The 20,480-nt window shown below is 44.7% G+C and overlaps 2 protein-coding genes across 3 annotated transcripts in view; one reads left to right on the top strand and one right to left on the bottom strand.

The window, feature by feature from the left end:
• Positions 1–270: 270 nt before the first annotated feature.
• On the top strand, positions 271–3,365 carry gall (galanin-like). 2 transcript variants are annotated; one of them, XM_047046352.1, is made up of 6 exons: positions 271–509; positions 1,000–1,080; positions 1,457–1,505; positions 2,339–2,425; positions 2,796–2,846; positions 2,961–3,365. In XM_047046352.1, exons 2-6 carry the CDS (start codon positions 1,000–1,002, stop codon positions 3,080–3,082), a joined length of 390 nt encoding a protein of 129 aa, XP_046902308.1. In that variant the 5' UTR covers positions 271–509; the 3' UTR covers positions 3,083–3,365. The 2 variants fall into 2 exon arrangements, with proteins under 2 accessions (XP_046902308.1, XP_046902307.1); XM_047046351.1 differs by having other exon boundaries at positions 1,000–1,095.
• Positions 3,215–20,480, bottom strand: part of ablim1b (actin binding LIM protein 1b) — a 23,827-nt gene continuing 6,561 nt past the window's right edge. The window contains exons 2-21 of the mRNA XM_047047215.1: positions 19,969–20,480; positions 18,617–18,694; positions 17,503–17,673; positions 15,621–15,665; positions 15,281–15,325; positions 14,811–14,840; positions 13,539–13,671; positions 13,137–13,229; positions 12,801–12,815; positions 12,038–12,127; positions 11,263–11,310; positions 10,056–10,202; positions 9,166–9,251; positions 8,242–8,359; positions 7,863–7,927; positions 7,564–7,624; positions 7,434–7,441; positions 6,819–6,890; positions 6,237–6,317; positions 3,215–5,886 (exon numbers count right to left, since the gene is read on the bottom strand). Of these exons, the coding sequence (XP_046903171.1) occupies positions 5,773–5,886; positions 6,237–6,317; positions 6,819–6,890; positions 7,434–7,441; positions 7,564–7,624; positions 7,863–7,927; positions 8,242–8,359; positions 9,166–9,251; positions 10,056–10,202; positions 11,263–11,310; positions 12,038–12,127; positions 12,801–12,815; positions 13,137–13,229; positions 13,539–13,671; positions 14,811–14,840; positions 15,281–15,325; positions 15,621–15,665; positions 17,503–17,673; positions 18,617–18,694; positions 19,969–20,480 (2,012 nt within the window). The 3' untranslated portion in view covers positions 3,215–5,772. The remainder of the gene's footprint in view (positions 5,887–6,236; positions 6,318–6,818; positions 6,891–7,433; positions 7,442–7,563; positions 7,625–7,862; positions 7,928–8,241; positions 8,360–9,165; positions 9,252–10,055; positions 10,203–11,262; positions 11,311–12,037; positions 12,128–12,800; positions 12,816–13,136; positions 13,230–13,538; positions 13,672–14,810; positions 14,841–15,280; positions 15,326–15,620; positions 15,666–17,502; positions 17,674–18,616; positions 18,695–19,968) is intronic.

The following is a 20,480-nucleotide window of genomic DNA, read 5'->3' as shown; positions in this document are numbered from 1 at the left end:
AAGTTACATAGCTAGTTTACTGTACCTAGTTAGTAAGGTTATGTAGCCATAGCCTATGGAGCTAGTTACTTTGGTAGTGTAGTTAGCTAGTTAGTATGGTTATGTAGCTAGATAGTATGGTAAGATTACCATATAGATGCATCTACTATGTGTATACATGTTTACTTAAGATAACGGCTAACAATTATCATCATCAACAGTAATCATTAATGACCCCCATCACAACCTCCCCTCCGATTATATCCTGTTGCATTCTCGCTGCAGCTGACCTGGCTCCGAGCTTCCCTCCACACCGCTGTAATTACAGCATTTATCACCGGGAATTATCTTTCGTGATGTTAAACAGCCGTCTGGGGGAGGAACTGCCCAACACGGTGTCCAGCGACGCAATCGGAAGAGACTGTGGACGCCTGAACTACAGACGTATTTAACAAACCTCCTGCGTCGCTATTGAAGAAATCCTGTGGCTGGGTTTGCACTGATCAGAGCGGGAAAACAACAGCAATAAGGTATGGAATTAAGAGTTCACACTTATTTACATAATTGAGGAATTGTATGTGATATGTCAGTTAACAGTTCACTTATAGGCTTTAAGTAATTGGCCAAATATTTCAGATACACAGCATATCAAATTTCTACTATGTTTAATATTTCAACTATGTAGCCTACAATTATGTTCAAACATGTATAGGACTATGTCCATGCTATTTTTACTCTGCTTTCTGTCTGAGGACTGCACTTTGCATTGAATGCAAAAAAAAGATGAACGAACGGAAACTTTAAGTAGGCTAGGCATATAGTGAAGTGTTTTATCTCAAAGGCACAATGAACAAACACTGAAGCCAATCTGACTGGCCAACCAATCAGACTCAACAAAATGTTACACAACCAGATCTTGATCCAGATCTAAAATCTAAAACGGATCTTGTATTTCTCACTTCATGGAAACCGCAGGATATTTTGTTTATAATTCAAAAACACGTGTTTCTCCATTTGCAGATGTTAAGCAGTTATGCTGTTGTCTTTATCTCTATCTTACTGTTTGGGCAACTGGCAGCGTGTCGAGGGATGACCCACATGGTGAGAATGTTGACGGTAAAATTCGAAACTGTGCACATTTTTTTTTTTTTTTTTTTACTTGACATCAGAACTGGGAAACAGCCGAACTAGAGCAGTAAACGAAAAAAAAAGTACTTGATTGATTTTTATATTTATTTTGTACAAGTTTAAATCATGTGCATCACTGGTCCCAAAAAGTAAAAGCTGTTAAGAACTGTCCTTGTATCAACATGCCGACACAATACTGTCACAACTATGCCCTTCTGATCCTGGATTTACCGCTGCACTTTCAACATGAACTCTTTGTATTTGGCTTGGGATAAAGTGTCTGCTAAATGAATTAAATGTAGGATGTGAGTGTTGTACAGCCCAGTGAGGTGTGATGTCCCGTCCCCAGGAGAAGAGAGGCTGGACCCTTAACAGCGCTGGATATCTGCTGGGACCTTGTGAGCTCAACTAAACGCTAACCACATATTCATTTGGGCTCAGTCATAGTCAATACATGTTGTTTACTTTTGTAAAATATTGGCAGTATACAGTGGTGGTTCTAGACACATTTTACTGGGGGGGGCCAAGGGGGGGGGGGGGTGTTTAATCAGAGGGGCACATTAAAAACGGACACAAATTATATTTAAACATTAAATACTTTAATTTAGCTCTACATTAAAATCATACAAACAGCTCTGGCTCTCCCTCTTCCAGCTCCTCAGCTCTCTCTATACCTTGATATTTTTCTCTTTACTTTAACTTTTTTATTTACTGGGGGAAATAAGGCTGCAATTTCCCATCCTCGTTTCATGAAGACTACTAGAAGAAATTTTTTTTTATTCAGTCAGCTCAGGGGGGCCACGGGGGGGGGGGGGGGGGGGGGGGGTAGGGACATTTTTACAGGGGCACTGGCCCCTGTAGAACCCCGTGTAGAAACGCCCCTGGCAGTAAATACAATATATACAGTGAAATAAAAAGGTATGTAGGCCTATATTAGGCCTATATGTATTTAGTCTAAAGGATTTATAGAGAGAAAAGGCCTATGATAAAAAAATGTTTAAATTAAATTAACTTTATTAATCCTGGAGGACATTTTGATATGTACATAAAATAAATAACTTGAACTTATATAGGCTACTATTTGGAATTATTAAAAATAATAATTATTAATAATAATTATGTAAAACTTATGTAATTATAATTATAATAAATGTAAAATTATGTAAAAATGACAACGATTCAAACAATAAATATACCGTTTTAATATTTCACGTGTAACGCTCGTCCGCAGATGCACACAGAACGCTGACTGTGCGACATGGAGCGTCGCTGGGGAAACGGCAGGACAGGGTGTCTCACCACCGCAGCGACAACCTGGGTGAGTCTCTGGGTCGCGCTTGTCAGTGGAGGCTCTACACCCTTTAGACGGGGGGGGGGGGGGGGGGCAAGCTGGGGCCAGTTGCTCTGCAGGGGCTAGTTACATTAGTATAGTTGTCATCAGAGGCGGGAAATAACAAAGTACAAACACTTCGTTATCGTAGGCTACTTAAGTACATTTTACTTCACCATAATTTTTTCAGACTTGTACTTTTTCTCACTTGCTCTACTTTAATCTACTCACAATTCACAAATACTGATTCAAACCTGATCCACATTAACTGGATACCATAAGTGTGTTAAACTGGATGAACCAACATGTCGAGGGATTATGTATCTTTCATCCTGTTGATGGAGTTGTCCCGTTTCAGGCTCCTACTTTATGTATTTACTCAACGTGATCACCTACCTGCGTTTAAAAGGTACACTTCTTCCAGTTTACATCGCTGGAGTACTGTTTTTTATTTATTTATACAATTATTTATATTTCTTGTTTTGTTTCTGGATGTAAAGCTTTCATGTTTACTTGTTCCTAGAGATGGGAGCGCTGCAGGATGGGCATGGTCACCTTGAGATGGGAGCGCTGCAGGATGGGCATGGTCACCTTGAGATGGGAGCGCTGCAGGATGGGCATGGTCACCTTGAGTCCAGGCTGTAGAGCTAACCCCTCTCTGTGCTCATGTTCCTCCTGCCATTTACAACCTAAATAAACATGATGACCAGCCCAGAGCTTGTGTACTGAATGTGAAATCCAGAAACTGTAAGATCCAGAGAGTAGTCTGCAAACATGTTTCTCAAATGTAGGTTTATTCAAAGTGATATGCAGACATAGATGTACTGTATTGCATGTTGTACCGAAACTCCAGAAGGTGTAGATTAAAAAAAGCTCCGGAAGAGGAGGGGCTTTGATGGGGGGGGGGGATTCTGTCCAGCTAACAAATCAAGACAGATCAGTCACAGTAGACTTGTTTCCAATCCTTTTGATTTGTAAAACCCTTAATTCCACTTCTGAATGATACATACATAAATGTTTCAATTTTGAAATAAATAAAACTATAGATATTCAGTTGTGGAGTGGAGATAAGGGTGCTCTTTTAATAAAATAAAAATAACATATTAGGCTACATGACAAATGTCCCACCGAACTGATTTAAATATCTCAAATTTAAACTAAATGGTTACAAACTATCCAAAGTACAACTTTAACAATTAGATTTAAATTGTTAAATGTATTGAAATTATTTAGATCAGATGGAATTGATCAGTGGAACATTCTGTGGAAATCTGTTGTATAATCTTTAAACACCCCGCAGCAAGAACATGGCGTCAGGGGGTGTCAAGCTCGGGTTGACCCTTGCAAACTGGACTAAGAAATCCAAATCTAAAACTGTTATTAGTATTCTGGTATTTTATGACCCAACACCACAACCCTAACACACATTGTTTTTAGCTCATAACAACTAAAGTATTGAGCGGCCTGAACATTCTGATGAGGCAGCTTCATTTTCACCGCACTGTTTGTGTACATCCGTCATTCCCAACCTTTTCCACTTGGCGGCCCACTTGCATAGCTCTAATATAATTGGGTCCCCAACATGTCCGTTTATTTAATTCGCGTTTATCACACGTTTAACACCACCACGGGCAGGGGCGGTTTTAGGCACGGGCCGACCAAATGGAATGCTGTGCCCCATCAAAAAAATGTTTTGTTAAAGTACAAGTGTGTCATAATTCTGTCTGAATTGATATGATGACGCTTTAAAAATAATAAATAAAATAATGAATTGTTATATAATGCTTTATTACGATACCTTTCTTATTAGCCTGCTTGGTTTAAAACTTAAGTGAAGTTTGCAATTATGCGCAAAATGCGAATTCAACGACACACAAGTTTGTGTTCCAAAAGACAAAATTTGTCCAGACTCAATTATTCCCATCTCCTCTACAATATATTCCTTTAATACTGGCATTGGCTATAAATTAAATATCAAGATGGCTACATTTTCCTGCAGAATATGTAAGTCTGCTCTTATTTTGACTCTCTCCCCCTTGTGAAAATAAACGCCCACCAATTTGATTGGTTCTGGAGCCTCTGACAGTACATATACACAATGTTATTTTGAAACTGTATGTGTCCAAGACAAATGTCTTCCAGCACAAAAAGTCTATTTGAGCTCAACAGTGACGGGATGTACAGCCTAGCTCTCTACGGGCGCCTGAACGGCTGCAGTAGTTACAGCACACGCGTTACTGACTGGGTTGACGTCTGAATACACACGGCTCGAACAGGAACTCTAAACACACAAGCAGGAACACTGGCTTGGTGCTTCTGCAACACATTAAAACATCTCGGTTAAAGTGTAGGGCAGAATATGCTTTGACTTTCAATTGCTATCTTAAAATTAATATCACATCATTTTTAAATATCTCAAACAGGACAGCGTTCATATGGATTGGGACACAGTCTAGCTACTCAGACATACTGCATCATGTGCTTGGATTACAGAGCTTTAAAGGGATATTTCGCCACATTTACAATACTGATTAGTTTGTATTCTAACCTGACTGTAGTCAGTTTTTCCAGACAGCTGGTAGCATTGGGGTCCTATTGGGTTGCCACAGATCCAACACTGAGAAATCCTCATGTTGTTTTCTTTTACATGCTGAAGGTGATGTTTTCTGCAGGTGTTGTTTTCTGCAGGTGTTGTTTTCTGCAGGTGTTGTTTTCTGCAGGTGTTGTTTTCTGCAGGTGTTGTTTTCTGCAGGTGTTGTTTTCTGTGTTTAGTGAACTTGTGCTCCTCCTAAGGCAGCTGGAGTCAAAGTTATGGGGAACTGACCTGTGACATCATCTGTTTCCTACAGCAACGTTACTGTGTACTGACATGTACTGAAAATGGCTAATTTAATAGATTTAAGTAGAAACAGGTTAGTAAATATATTCCTATAGTTTGGAAAAGGAGGAATCAGTTAAAAAGACTGGATGACGACCAGTCAGGTTGTCAGGGGCGATGACAGTCTGACAAACAGGACAGGTGAGATATTTTTTTTAAATTGGTGGTATACTGAATACTTCTTTTTTAGGTGAAAGATAAATATACAAAGGGGTGAATACTTATTCTGAGAAATACATACACATTTCTCATCATTCTACTCTTTGTCATTATGAAGTTAAACACATTTAAAATCTAGCATCAGGTGTCAGGGGAAAAATTATGACTCCTTTGTTGAGGCAAAAAGAGGAAACTCCTTCATAGTGTGTAACTCTCAAAAGCAAACAAACCAGAGACAGATCTACATGTATGTACACAAAAGGAGTGATTGATAAATGAAAACATGCAGGGACCGTGTCTAAAACAGTCTGGCTTTCTTCTTCATGTTGTTGCGCTTCCATAGAGGAAGTCTGTCAAACTCCTGGATCTCCATCCCAAAGATCTCGAAGAACAACTCAGGAGCTAGGTGGCGCTGATGGCCGGTACCGGGAGGGTAGGAGACCGGGACACGACCGGGAGGTGCACAGGAGAGCAGAGAGCATGTCAGTTTTTAAATGCTGTTTAAAAAGCACCAGGCATTAATCTCAAGAGTAACTTACAGTGACTGCTTTACTGCTTCAGTCAACTCTTTGCTATCCTGTTTACATATTCATCCGCAGGTTCTTAGAAACTGTTGTTGGATGAACTTAAAATAAAACATGTCAAATAACAAACTAGAATAGGTGAAACTGCAAAAGAAACTATGTTGCTATATGTCACACACACACACACACAAACACACACATAAACCCCCCCCCACACACACACACACTCAAAGTTTACCTCAAGTCTGGTCCTGTCGATATCCCTGGGGAGTTTCATACGCCCTCTGTTGGTGATAGTGAGCATTTCGTATGGGTACACCTTTACAGGGAGGGATGGAGCAGTTACAGGAGGGGCTATGCAGGACCACGGGAAACATGCTACCCACAGGGGCATGTACACACACACACACACACACTAACGTGAAGAGGAGTGTACGGTGTGTGTCTGTGTGTGCAGATACAGACAATAGGTGAAGGAGAGGAACATGCAGCATGAGGGGCAAGCCCAACACTAAAGACTTGATCGTGCTGTTGGATCAAAGCCACTGATGTCACACTATCAGTGAACAGCACAGGCTACGGCTGGGAAGGTCCTTCACTTCTCTGCATTGTGTGTGTGTGTGTGTGTGTCTGTGAGAACTAGCAGGTTCCTATTGGACCCAAGCAGGGGCAAAACCCTCAGCAGAAATACTTAAATAAATGAATAAAATAAATTATTCATAAATGAAGGAAAATTACATTAAAAAGCATAGTGGCGGAGGTGGAAGCAGTATAAACCAAAGGTGGCAATATATAAATAATACTTGCTTTTAGATCCAACATATAGATACATATTAGGCATGGACACTCCTCTGTCCATCCGTGCTGGTGGACCCGGACCATCACGGATGAGCTACAGAGCAGAGCACACACGTGATGGGGAAAATCAAAATTCATGACAAGCTAAAAAATGAAGTCCTGTTCAATCCAGTCAGGTGACATCCTGAGATATTATTAGAAACAAGAAACAATCCTAACAGAAAAGCTTGGTTTGTTTCAATGTAGTTTAGATGTCCTCGCGTATAAAGTAGAACTTAACTTTTCACAAATACATTATGTGTTGCTTCTTGCCGCTGATAGAAAGATTTCTCAGTTTCAGTCATGGCCGCTGGTTGGATTGAACAGGGGTTCAACATGACCGGATGGCTACAGTGCTACTAATTTTAGTGAAGGCTTGAAGCTGAGAGACAGGGTTGTGCAGTGGGCTCCCCCCAGCACATCCTGAGACAGACAGGAGCCAGGCAGGGCGGGGGGGCAAGGCGGGGGGGGCAGGGCGAGGGGGCAGGGCAAGGGCGCAGGGGTGATAACACCTCAGGATGGGGGGGCACACAGGTACAGGCAGCCTCAGGTGAATACAGCCTCAGGTACAGGCAGCAGCAGAACGTGTCTCACATACCTTAAAGTCTGGAAGAGAAAAGTAGGAGGAGGCTGTCAGACACACCTGGGAATAATTTTGATCATCACAGCAGACAGTGTCCACATCCTGGATGTGTACCACAGTCGGGGGGAGGGGGGGGGATGTTTACCTCTACTGTCTCCAGAGACGTCTCCAGAGCTGTTGTACTGGCTGAACTCAGAGGACTGGGGCTGTGAACGTGGAGAAACACCAGGGTTAGTAACATCAGAGTCCAACTGCACATGCCTTCTGGGCGCTGCTACAGAGACATGCATTTCCTGGAATCACAGAAGCTCTCAAGGGTTCATGTAGGTTTAGGGAAGTCTATGATTTGTTCAAGGTGGTCAGAGGTGATTTATGGTAGTCTATAGTGATTTAAGGAGGTCTATGGGAGGTCTGTGTTGGGTGATAGGGATGCAGTGAGCTTACCCGGTGCAGTCCGTTGCGACCGTAGCCTGGCAAGGAGGACGCTCTGCAGGTGGGCGAGCTGGGATCTGAGGAACACATGAGGAACACATGAGGAACACATGAGAAACACATGAGGAACACATGAGGAACACATAAAGAACACAAAGAACACATGAGGAACACATGAGGAACACATGAGGAACATATGAGGAACACATGAAGACTTTTCTGACAGTTTCTCCTAAAGAACGTTGGCTAAGTTGTGGAGAGCTTTCGGAAAATCCACAAAACATAGCGTTACATGTTTCAGATACGCTCAGACAAACACCAAGCTCCAGATGTGGATGTGAGTTGTTCCCGTTTGAGACGGCTCCCGTTGGGGAGAGAGGGTTAGGGTTACCGTTGGTGCTGTTGGTGTGCTGGGGGTCGGAGCACTGGGCTGGGGGACCCTGACGACCACGGTTCCTCTCTCTCTCCATTTCCTCTTTCAGAATCAGCTTCCCCAGACCTGACTGGATCTGTGCAGAGAAGCCAGAAGAGAACAGTCCGTATATTTATGGATACCATCAGTACCATCCCCAGTACCATCCCCAGTACCGTCCCCAGTACCGTCCCCAGTACCGTCCCAAACTGAACTTGACACGTCCCAAAATGTCAATTCTTGTGTTTTTGCATTTTGACATGGGTCTAGGTTAATTGCAACACTATCTAAGTAACCATACAGTCGTGGGGCTCAAATGTCTGAATTTCAATGTGAATACATACACAATAGAATACGTTTGTCTTGCTTGTTTCATGGTGGGGCTAACACAATTCACGGTGTTCCTGTAAGTAAAAACGTTTCTGAAGGTTTTAAAAAAGTGTGGGAAAAATAAATGTGAACAAAAAATGAGCTTGAATCTTTCACATTTTGATTTCGGGCCCTGGGTGGAGATGGGAGTGGGTGTAGTGGTGGAGGTGGGATGGGTGGAGGTGGGAGTAGCTCATGTTCCTGACACCAGGACATGTATGACATGTTTATGTCATGTTTATGTAGCGGTTGTTAGTACTCCTCGTGCGTTGTGTCTGTGTATGCAACAGACGTGGTCTTGCAAGTTCTGTCAGAGTTTTCCGTACCTTGTTATCCTTCACCAAAATCAAATACACCATCTCTGACTTCCCAAGCGCAACCACCACCAGCTACGCCAAAGAAAAGCTAGCTCTTCATTGACGCAGGTGGCCTGCTACATACTTGAGGAGTGAGTTTCACCGATTCACACCGGTTACATTTACATTCATGTTGCCTGGCAGGTTGTTTTTGTTATGATGATAGTCATGTTCCCACCTTGCTGAGATGTTCCTCCTGCATCTGACGTCTTTTCTGATACTCCTCGTCTTCCTCGTCCCGTGACTGGCCCCGCCCCTCTGACCCTTCCCAGCAAGAAGCAGCGACACAAGGTCAGTCATGTGACTGTGAGGAGCATCGGTGATTGGTTAAGGTCACGGTCATCATAGCTACCAAAGCTTGATCCCGTTTTGACTCATTTGATTGAAGCACGAAGGAGAATGATCTTAACCAGCAGGGCTCAAAATGAGATCACATATCTGTGGCCTGGATATAAATGTTAGATAACCATTCAAACTAGAATGAATCATCCATCCCATGTGGGAGGAGAGTTAATCTGATCACAGGAATACTGTGCTAGTGGACTTCCCAGAGTAGCAGGTTTCAGATAAGGTGTCACAGTGAACAAACTCATTTGGAGCCCTTGACTGGCATGATATGAAGGGTAAACAACTGTGTTCTGTTTGAAGTCACAATGTCATATTTTATCATATTTTCATATTCATATCATATTTTGCCATATTTTATACAGTTTAATCACATGAATAAATGTCTTAAAAGGGCCTATATTAATATTTAGCTGAAATATTAACTGGAGATTCAAATCTTTAGAGTTTTTGTTCTTTACAAACAAGCCTTGAAAAAGGCTTTTGCTATTTAAAGATTTAGTGAAGGTTTCTGTCACTCTCACTGGTGTGAAGCCAATCTTTGTTTCACCAATCAGCTTGCATCACTACAGAAAAAGTGTCTGAGAGCTAACAAGACAAAGCAAGATAACAGCTGCATGTGGAGTTCAGTGCTACAGAGGGTGTCAGAGGGTGTTGGTGAGGCAGAGACTTCCTGGTGTGTCTCCAGGGGCATGTCCTGAGGAGGAAGTGGGAGGAGCCTACCTAGGGCAGCAAGCGAGGGAGGGCAGGGCCAGTAGTCAGTCTCGATCTTTGGTGTTTCGTCTGGGCGGGGGGTTCGGGCAGCGGGGAACTTGGCAGATTTGATGATGTCATCAGCGGACTTGCTCTGAGCTACCATGGCAGCTGAATCTGGATTGGGGGAGCTGGTCCGTCAGTGATTGGTCGTCAGTGGGAATAGCATGGTGGTTGCCAGTCAGGTAACAGATACACCTCTGATTGAATTTGGGGTATTTTTATTTTTGTTCGGTTTATAAATAAAAAAGTCACAATTTGTCAGATTTTCATTGGCAGAGGAACTTAAAATTCTGTAAAAATTTTATGAATTTCACTGTTGTCTTACGACCAGGCAACCACTCAACAACACACCAGATGACATAAACTCAGGTATAATAAAACTGTTATGTCACTGAAGAAACTTTGAATCTGTTTGATAAAGTATTATTTGTCTTCGCATATCACGAATTATCCGTGTTTTTATAGGTCAGGGTCAAGACCGTGTGATCAGCGTCAGACACGAAGGAAAGAGAGGCAGGAAGTAGGTGGAACTAGCCACATGAGGAGATGAGGCTAGTTAATACTGAGGCTACATTAAGGCTAGCTAAATTAATTAGTTAGCATTGTATTAGCATAGCCATGTGTTTGTTCAAAGTGTTCCTATGAAGCGTACTATCATAATTATCATTATTATTATTATTGCTATCATCATTAACATTATTATTATTATTATTGTTAGGACTGCACTGAGAGTAGAAGTAGGAAATTAAGTAGAGCAGAGGTGATGACTTCAAACAGTACTTACATGGGAGCATGGGTAGGGAACACACCAGTCATAAACCATGTTAACATGGTTTGAAGTTCACACACGACAACAAACAAATATGGGATCAGAAGATTAGCATGTACCTATATTAGTATACAGTCTTATGCATCAAGCATCCTGCATCATATTACACATCACATTTAGATGTACCAGTTAGTCCCTCCAAAACACACCAAACATGTGGACCAATAATATAATTTTAACTACATTAAATTCACTTTTATTATGCCCACATGACATTCCCAACACTGTACAACACAAACAGTATTGAACATGTCCTGTTAAGAGCAATAGATATTTCATCTTGTCATCGATGTGTTTAATTATCCAACTGATCCAGCTACCAGGTTAGGGAGTAAGAGGACATACCATGCTGCTTGTAAATAGGAGGCTTCTTGTACATGTTGATGCCCTGATCTGTGGATGAGAGTGAGTGGGGGGTCAGTGGCCTCCCATGGCTCATGGACACAAGGCTCAACCCAACACAGATGCCAGATCCAAGTTTGATGTTCAAAATAACTAAAGCTCAATAACGGAACAGAATGAAAATCTGTGGAGAGATGTGGAGAGGGAGAGAGATGTGGAGAGAGAGAGATGTGGAGAGAGAGATAGATGTGGAGAGAGAGAGAGAGATGTGGAGAGAGAGAGAGAGAGAGAGATGTGGAGGGAGAGAGAGAGATGTGGAGAGAGAGAGAGATGTGGAGGGAGAGAGATGTGGAGGGAGAGAGATGTGGAGAGGCAGAGAGATGTGGAGAGGGAGAGAGATGTGGAGAGAGAGATGTGGAAAGAGAGAGAGATGTGGAGAGAGAGAGATGTGGAGAGAGAGAGATGTGGAGAGGGAGAGAGAGAGATGTGGAGATGGAGAGATGTGGAGAGAGAGAGAGATGTGGAGGGAGATGTGGAGATGGAGAGATGTGGAGAGATGTGGAGAGGGAGGGAGATGTGGAGGGAGAGAGATGTGGAGATGGAGAGATGTGGAGAGAGAGAGATGTGGAGAGAGAGCTGTGTAGAGAGAAAGAGATGTGGAGAGGGGGGTTGACAAATGGACAAAACAAATTAAGAAAAAAAGAAAAAAGGTCAGAAGGGGGTGAGTTTTGGATTCTTAGGTGCGCAGCGATTAGCGTTTGGCCAGTCCATGTCCTACCTGGGACGTGGAAATGTTTAGTGTTGAGAGAGAGGGTTGGGGTGGCGGGCCGAGAGAGGGGGGAGCTGCGGCCGCTTGACAGCTCAGTGCCTCCACACAAGAAGAAGAACACACAAGAAGAAGAGGAAGACAGGAAGCAGAACACACAAGAAGAAGAGGAGGACAGGAAGGACAACCACAGAGGCAGAAGAAGAAGAATGTTGAAATAAATCCTCCAATCGGAGAATGAGCGAATGTCTCAGAGGTGAGGATGGGGGGATAGACCGACAGATGGAGAGATTGACCGACAGATGGAGGGATGGTGAGCTGACATCTGGGAGCCAAGGAGCGTCTTGTGGGGTCACACAGCATCCGCTAGGAGACCAGCATGCCACCAGACACACATGGCACGCATGCAACAGGGGCAATATGTTTTTTAAACTAAAATAATTTAATGTAGTCATTTCCAGAAAGGCTTATTCATCTGAATAAGGGAAAGTGAGGGAGTCAGTAAGACTCACATACCCATGAGGAAACGACAAAAAAACATGTATATGTTTGTTGGTAGAATCTCAGGCAGAAAAATGAGCTAGTGCTGGAAGGAGGCAGGCACAGAGGTTAGACACTGAACAAGGGCACATCCTCAGACAGGCACATCCTCAGACAGGCACATCCTCAGACAGACACATCCTCAGACAGGCACATCCTCAGACAGGCACATCCTCAGACAGGCACAGACCCAAGACCACAGGGCGGGTTAGCAACCGGACTGGCCCAGACATACCTACGTAGAAAGAGTCTGGAAGAATCAGAGGGCAGGTGGGTTAGCCAGATCGCCACACAGGACAGAGGAAACAACGTTGGTGTCACAGCCAGGCAGACAGCTGCTTACTGGCTCAATATCTGACCACCGAAACAGCTTTCTAGAAAGCCTACTGTGAATACACCTTGTAAATTGTCACCTTCCAAAACTAACTTCGAGGCTTCACATATTAAGCAGTCTGTGCGGCTTCACCAACAACTGGTGTTAAGCAGTCAGCCTGAGGTGTTGAGCGTAGTAATGTTTGGGGGGAGACGGGTGAGCCGGAGGGAGTGGGGGGGAGGAGGGGGCGGGGCTTACCTTTGGTGTGAGGGAGGAAATGGTGACGGAAAGGGGAAGTGGGACGGGTGTCATTAGGACCAGAACGCAAACAGGAAGTTAGCTTCAGTATGCCTGCCAGCAGCTCCCAGGAAGAAGAGGAAGAGGAGGAAGAGGAGGAAGAGGAGAGCGATCCCAGGAAAAGAAAGGAGGAGGGATGTCAGAATAGAGGATGAGGGGAGAAACATCCTTGTCTGTGCAGAGGAAGGCAGCGAGACAGAGGCCCTGCTTAACCCTGACCTAACCCTAACCCTGCTTAAGGGAAGAACACACACTCTTCCCCTCATGGACTATAGCATGCGAACAGACAAAAACAGACACAATTGCCAAAACTCTTGACCCGTATCCTTGTAAAAGAGTTATTAGATGTGAGCAAAGATTCACCTGGTCGATGGAAGTGTTGTGGCGACCGTGACAGTGTTGGAGTGTAGTTATGGCGATTGTAGTCGGTGGGGGACCCGATGGATCCTTGGCTAGTGGATCTCTGCATGATGCGCTCTCTCATGTCATAGCAACCCTTCATAGCAACCAGACACCAACAATCAACATCCGTCATAACAACCAGACACCAGAGGCCTGTTCCATAAAGGCCGCTCAAAAAAGCTGGACTTAAAATCCCAAACCAGACTTGAATTAGTTTAATTATTCAAGCGGGGCTAAATCGGTTCCATAAAGGCTAATTTCAGCTCACGCAATCCTACTAATTCAAGTTAGATTTAAGTAGTCAAGCTAAATTGACATTTTTTTAGATTGTTTTAAATAAATAGCCTATTAATCAATACATTACCCAGCAGCCTAACTTTTTAACATGGTTGTTGTGTCGGGAAAATGGAGGATAGATGTAGCCTATAGATTAAGGTTTGTTTTGAAATTGTAGGCTACTGTTAACAATTATATTGCTATGATAATTATACTCTGATAATTTAGATTGAGATAGGCCTATGCCTGATGCCTAAACATTTGAAATCACAAACTACCATACAGTATAGCCATACGTTTGACGTGGCTATATTGTGTATCAAATCATTGTTTAACATTGTTTAATGCGTTAGGCTAAATGTTGTAGCTTATGTAGGCTATTCAAGTTGATTTTCTATAAATGTAGCCTATATATTGAACTGATGAGAATTAGAAAATGAGAATGTCCTTGGTAAATCATTGTTTTCCCGTTGGGTCAGTGTTACAGGAACGTCTGGTTAAGCAACAACACGGTCTAAGCCTGACAGTTAGCCTGCCCCGGACCAGGCTAGTTTATAAGCATATGTAAGCAAGTTACCATAGTAACTGAGTTCGAACTACGTTGAGCTAGCTTTAAGGAACCGAATGAACTAGAAATGAGTCTGACTAACTGACATAAGTCTGGATTATTCGGTAAACTCGCTTCATGGAATAGGCCTCAGAGGTCACAGAGACGCACAACAAACACAGAGAAAACTACAATAAGTTCCAACATCTCCTAATGTGTCATAATGTGTCCTAATGTGTCCTCATATGTCCTCATACGTCCCAACATCTCCTAATGTGTCCTCATATGTCCTAATGTGTCATAATGTGTCATAATATGTCCCAACATCTCCTAATGTGTCCTAATGTGTCCCAACATCTACTAATATGCCCTAATGTGTCCCACCACATTCCAACCAGGATGTGACCTACCTCAGCTGAGGGAGACATGGTCCTCGGTGACTAGAGAAGAGAAACAACATGTTACTGGACTAGTAAACGAGTGGACCTGGAAGAGCGGAGGCAGGGAGGATGGAGGGGAGGCTGAGGAGGAGCAGGGTTAGCATCCGCAGTCCTGCTGGAGGGCAGCACTAAGGTTCTGAAGACAGGATGGGTAGAAGGTGAAGAAGTACTGTAGAGAACATGCACCTGCGTACGCACGCAGTACTGTAAACACACAATCGTACACACAGTGCTATTTCCATTCAGAATGCTCATGTCAGATACACGGATCCTGTCAGTCAAAGCAGTGCCATAGTTTGTGGTTAAAGACAAACAGAAGCAGAGAAGCCTCTGGAGGGAGGACCCTTCAACACCCAAAACACCCACTCAGAGTTACACACACCAGCTACAGAGGAGAGCCCTGATTGGTCAAGCAGAGGCGTGAGGTCAGAGCAACTTACGATGTCCTCAAGCAGAGGGGAGGGCTCAGAAGGCAAGGACTGGGGCTGGGGGTGAAGAGCAGTGATGAGTCACTAGATGAGCACTGTTACTGTACTGTGTGTTACTGTATTACTATGATTTACAGTGAATCAGTTGATTCTATGAATTATTGATAGTACTAACAGTGATAGTACTAACAGTGATAGTACTGTATTGTTAGTTGCTTCAGCACATGCTAAATACTCAACAGTTGTTTTCTTCAGGTCAACATATGACATAGGTACATATGTTGTAATTGCTAAATGTCGTTATTGTGGTGGTTATAGTTGAGGAGGACCAAAGGTCCCAGGACTAACTTACTGTCTCAGTGCGTCTGGGCACGCTGACGCTAGCAGCTCTCTGGTGCTACAACACAGTCAAGGTCACTGGTTAGATCCGTACAACACAGTCAAGGTCACTGGTTAGATCCGTACAACACAGTCAAGGTCACTGGTTAGATCCGTACAACACAGTCAAGGTCACTGGTTAGATCCGTACAACACAGTCAAAGTCACTGGTTAGATCCGTACAACACAGTCAAGGTCACTGGTTAGATCCGTACAACATAGTCAAGGTCACTGGTTAGATCCGTACAACATAGTCGAGGTCACTGGTTAGATCCGTACAACACAGTCAAGGTCACTGGTTAGATCCGTACAACACAGTCGAGGTCACTGGTTAGATCCGTACAACACAGTCAAGGTCACTGGTTAGATCCGTACAACATAGTCAAGGTCACTGGTTAGATCCGTACTACACAGTCGAGGTCACTGGTTAGATCCGTACAACACAGTCGAGGTCACTGGTTAGATCCATACAACACAGTCAAGGTCACTGGTTAGATCCGTACAACACAGTCGAGGTCACTGGTTAAGTAGGATGAATAGACCCTACACTCAACAGCATTGTACTTCAGTAGGTATATAAATAATACAAGTCTTTTGATAAGATTGGATTTTTAGTTTTGAGTTTAGATTATGGATGTAATTGTTTACCACCATCACCATCCTCTTCCTGTGTGGCGCTATTACCATGCAGTGTAAGATGACTGTGTACTCATGTAGAGCGCATGGGATGACCGACCAGGTGTCTGAGCATTTCTGGTTGTGGGGAGTGGGATTGGCTTGTTCTCCACCTAGTAACTCCAGAACCCTGCATCTGGTACACCTTGTAACTCCAGAACCCTGCATCTGGTACACCTAGTAACTCCAGAACCCTGCATCTGGTACACCTTGTAACTCCAGAACCCTGCATCTGGTACACCTAGTAACTCCAGAACCCTGCATCTGGTACACCTTGTAACTCCAGAAGCCTGCATCTGGTACACTTAGTAACTCCAGAACCCTGCATCTGGTACACCTAGGAACTCCAGAACCCTGCATCTGGTATACCTTGTAACTCCAGAACCCTGCATCTGGTACACCTAGTAACTCCAGAAACACCTAGTTTCATTGAGAACCTCCAAGATTACTCCAGAACCACCCAGATTGTTCCAGAACATAAGCTGAACATCCGAAACGTGGACATGTCCAGATGTTCCTGGTAGTCAAAACAATGTGTGCATATTGTCCCAAAAAATCTTAATATGTCCTTACACCAGGGGTGAAAGTAAGCCGGTACTGGCCGGTACGCCGTACCGGGAAGAAATTACGACACACGCACAGGCCCGTCGCTACAAGGCAAGCAAAACAAGCAATTGCTTGGGGCCCCAAGACAATGACTGGTTAAGAATGAAATGCAACGACAAACTGTGTGAGCGCCCCTTTGATAGTCAATGCAGTAAAGTGCAATGACACTGTTATCGGGATCCCCCTCAAGGGGCCCCTCTCATGATCTGTGCTGCTGGCAAAATACAAAATCTCGTCGGTCAGCAGTCATCATGAAGCGTAATTATCAAAAACAGATACAGGTGGGTTAAACAGTGATATTAGAGTTATAAGAAGTCCTAGTGAATGCTTGATAAGTAGACTATAATACAGTAAATAAACAAATAAATAAATAATAAATAATTAGGCTAAGTGAAATTTTCGGCATTAAACCTGTATCATAGTACCACCAAGAAATAAAAACTACTTTCACCCCTGCCTTACACTGAATGCAATGTGCTTCAACATATATACATTTTATTTATTTTTTCTTATCAATATCAATTGGTTTTATTCCAGACCCAGTGGAGTAGAGAGTGTGCCTGCAGGGCCTTTACCTCGATAGGGCTGAGCCTGTCCTGTCTATCTCCTCGGGGCTGCAGCGTGGAGGACGAGGGTTGGACTGCCTCGTACGAGATCATGTCAGGACGCTCTATATCATAAATGGCCTTCACTCTGGGGATGGCTGCTAATGCCCTGTAATCAATGATCTCATCATCTACTTTAGCCTGGAGGAACAGGAGAGAACGGGGGGAGGGATGGAGAGGAGGAGTGGAGAGAGGGATGGGGGGAGAGGAGGGAAGTAGAGGAGAGAGGTAGGGCATGAACACAAGGTGAACAGGGGAGAGACTAGTTCAGGACAAAGGACAGGGTTCAAAGGCCACATCACATATGAGGAAAACACCACATCACAGCACTGTAGGAAGACAGGAACTGCTGGTCAGAGGGGGAGGGGGGGGCAGGAACCGCTGGTCAGAAGGGGAGGGGGGGGGCAGGAACCGCTGGTCCGAGGGGGAGGGGGGGGGTCAGGAGCCGCTGGTCAGAGGGGGAGGGGGGGGCAGGAGCCGCTGGTCAGAGGGGGAGGGGGGGGGCAACACAGCAGGGCACCATGGAGCAGCTTGATCTCTGTTGCAGGTTCAGGATCCGTAACAATTTGAGGCACTTCAAAGATCAAAACCTTTCTTCTACTTAATCTGCAAACTCAGAGATGTGAAGTGTTTTGGTCCCAGCCCCAGCCTGCGTGCTGTCTGATAGGAGAACCCACCCACTGCATGATGGAGCCTCCACACTTAAGCTAGTTTGATTTATCTGACCATTCTAGCCTAGTCTACAGTCTCCAGTCACCAGCAGTGATGGCTATCTAAGCACCCTCTCCTCTGGTTGGCCTAGCACGGGTGTGTCTTTGGTTCAGTCCCAGCACATACATACAGTCCAGACCTCCCACAAAAAGATCATGCCCTAAAATTTTCCAACAGCCTCTTCGATCCCCAGCCCTACTGTGTCATTGGCTGGTAGTGGTGTGAACCAGGAAGTAGGATAAATATGGCTCAATGGTGGAGCGATTTGACTGCATATCAAGAGGTTGCAGGTTCAAATCCCCCCTATCCCTGTACGTTGCTGGATAGTGCCTGCTGAATGAGGACATGATGGTGTTTATCTGGCGTTACTCACGTAGATGGTGTTTCCAGGAGCCCCAGGGAGGCAGGAGCCTGGTCTGAAGCTGATGCTCTCAGAGGAGCACCTGGTGGGCTGGAGGAGACACACACCTGGTCACACACACACACCTGTGGTACTGGGCATCCACATCCACACAGCATGCATGCTGACAGTGCTCATGAGTGGCAGCTCATGCTAAGGGGCGTCCCAGCTGGGAAGCAGAACCAGCCTGGCATGGCAGAACCAGCCTGGCATGGCAGAGCAGCATGAACCATGCTGCCAGGAAACACAGGAGGCATGAAGACTAGAGAAGCCGAGGGTGACACCGGAGACTCTGCTGACTGGTGGAGGTTGTCCAGGAGAGACAGAGGCTGACAAGCCCGGCCCTGATCCCCAGGGGGGCTGAGAGGAAACACACACAGGACAGGAAGTCTACAGCCACACTACAAGGATGCTTGTACTTTCTATCTATCTCTATGTCGATTTGGATACAAGCGTCTGCCAAATGAATGAAAAGTAAATGTCGATGTATTTCTGTGTCTCTTGTCTGAAGATCAGACCTTGAAGTGTAGCCGGTATTATAAAGGAAGGGTAGCATGGCTTTGAGGTGGAGATGGCCCCTTAAGTGGAACGATGAACAAAATATCCAGGATGGTGACAGCATGGTGAAGGCAGAGATGAGGAGTTTAAGCCCCATGGGCTAAGTTTTATTAGCCCACCCCAAATATATATATATTTTTTTTTTTACCTTTTTTGGTATTTTGCCCCCAGACCCCCCTTGTTTTGCTGGGTCACAGACAAAATAGTTTTATCTAGGGCCTTAGCCCCCCCAAAAGTGGGAACCTAGATTTGCCCCTGTTAAGCACCAGAGGCTGAATACAGTACCTGCCTTTCTGATTGGTACTGGGAGTTGACTAAAGAGGGGAGGGGCTGTGGACAGAAGGAAGAATATGTCATTGGCCATTTCAAACACGTAAGCCCCGCCCCAACCTCCAAGAAGGAGTCAAAGTCTGACTGGCAGTCTCAGTTTTACGGTTGGTCAGAAACCCATTCCAGCATGTCTGATGCATCCTGGCTTCACCTGATCCTGACTTCTGTTAGTGTTGAACAGCGGCACACTACAGCAAAGTATCAGCACAGTATCAGCAGGGTTAACAAGCGGCCCTGTGTTTCTATGAGGGTGCAGAATCTCTACCTGCGTATGTCTACCACACGTGCTCAAACAAGCACACTGTGTCCGGTGTGTGTGGCAGAACACAAGCACACTGCCAGCTACCCTCTTGCTTCCTGAATGTGTGAAGCAAAGGAAGGTTGCTGAGATAGATCGGTGAGGGTTCAGAGCAGGCCACTCAGGGGTCAGCACACACCTCAGGCTTTCTCACAGTTCTAGCCGGGACGTGAGGCAGAGGGAAGAAGAAGTTGAGAGGAGAGGGCCTGGAGGATGGCCGCTGCTGGGTCTGGGAAAAAGAAACCTCCTCAGAACCACCACATGGATGTGTAACCCTGGTGTGATGGGTGTGTATCCAGGTGTGATGGATGTGTATCCAGGTGTGATGGGTGTGTATCCAGGTGTGATGGATGTGTAACCCAGGTGTGATGGGTGTGTATCCAGGTGTGATGGGTGTGTATCCAGGTGTGATGGATGTGTAACCCAGGTGTGATGGGTGTGTATCCAGGTGTGATGGATGTGTAACCCAGGTGTGATGGGTGTGTATCCAGGTGTGATGGATGTGTATCCAGGTGTGATGGGCGTGTATCCAGGTGTGATGGATGTGTAACCCTGGTGTGATGGATGTGTATCCAGGTGGGATGGATGTGTATCCAGGTGGGATGGATGTGTATCCAGGTGTGATGGATGTGTATCCAGGTGTGATGCAGA

The sequence above is a fragment of the Hypomesus transpacificus genome, chromosome 23 (genome assembly GCF_021917145.1).
Source record: "Hypomesus transpacificus isolate Combined female chromosome 23, fHypTra1, whole genome shotgun sequence".
Taxonomy (NCBI): Eukaryota; Metazoa; Chordata; class Actinopteri; order Osmeriformes; family Osmeridae; genus Hypomesus; species Hypomesus transpacificus.
Note: the sequence above shows the minus strand (reverse complement) of the source record. Positions and strands in the feature narration are given on the sequence as shown.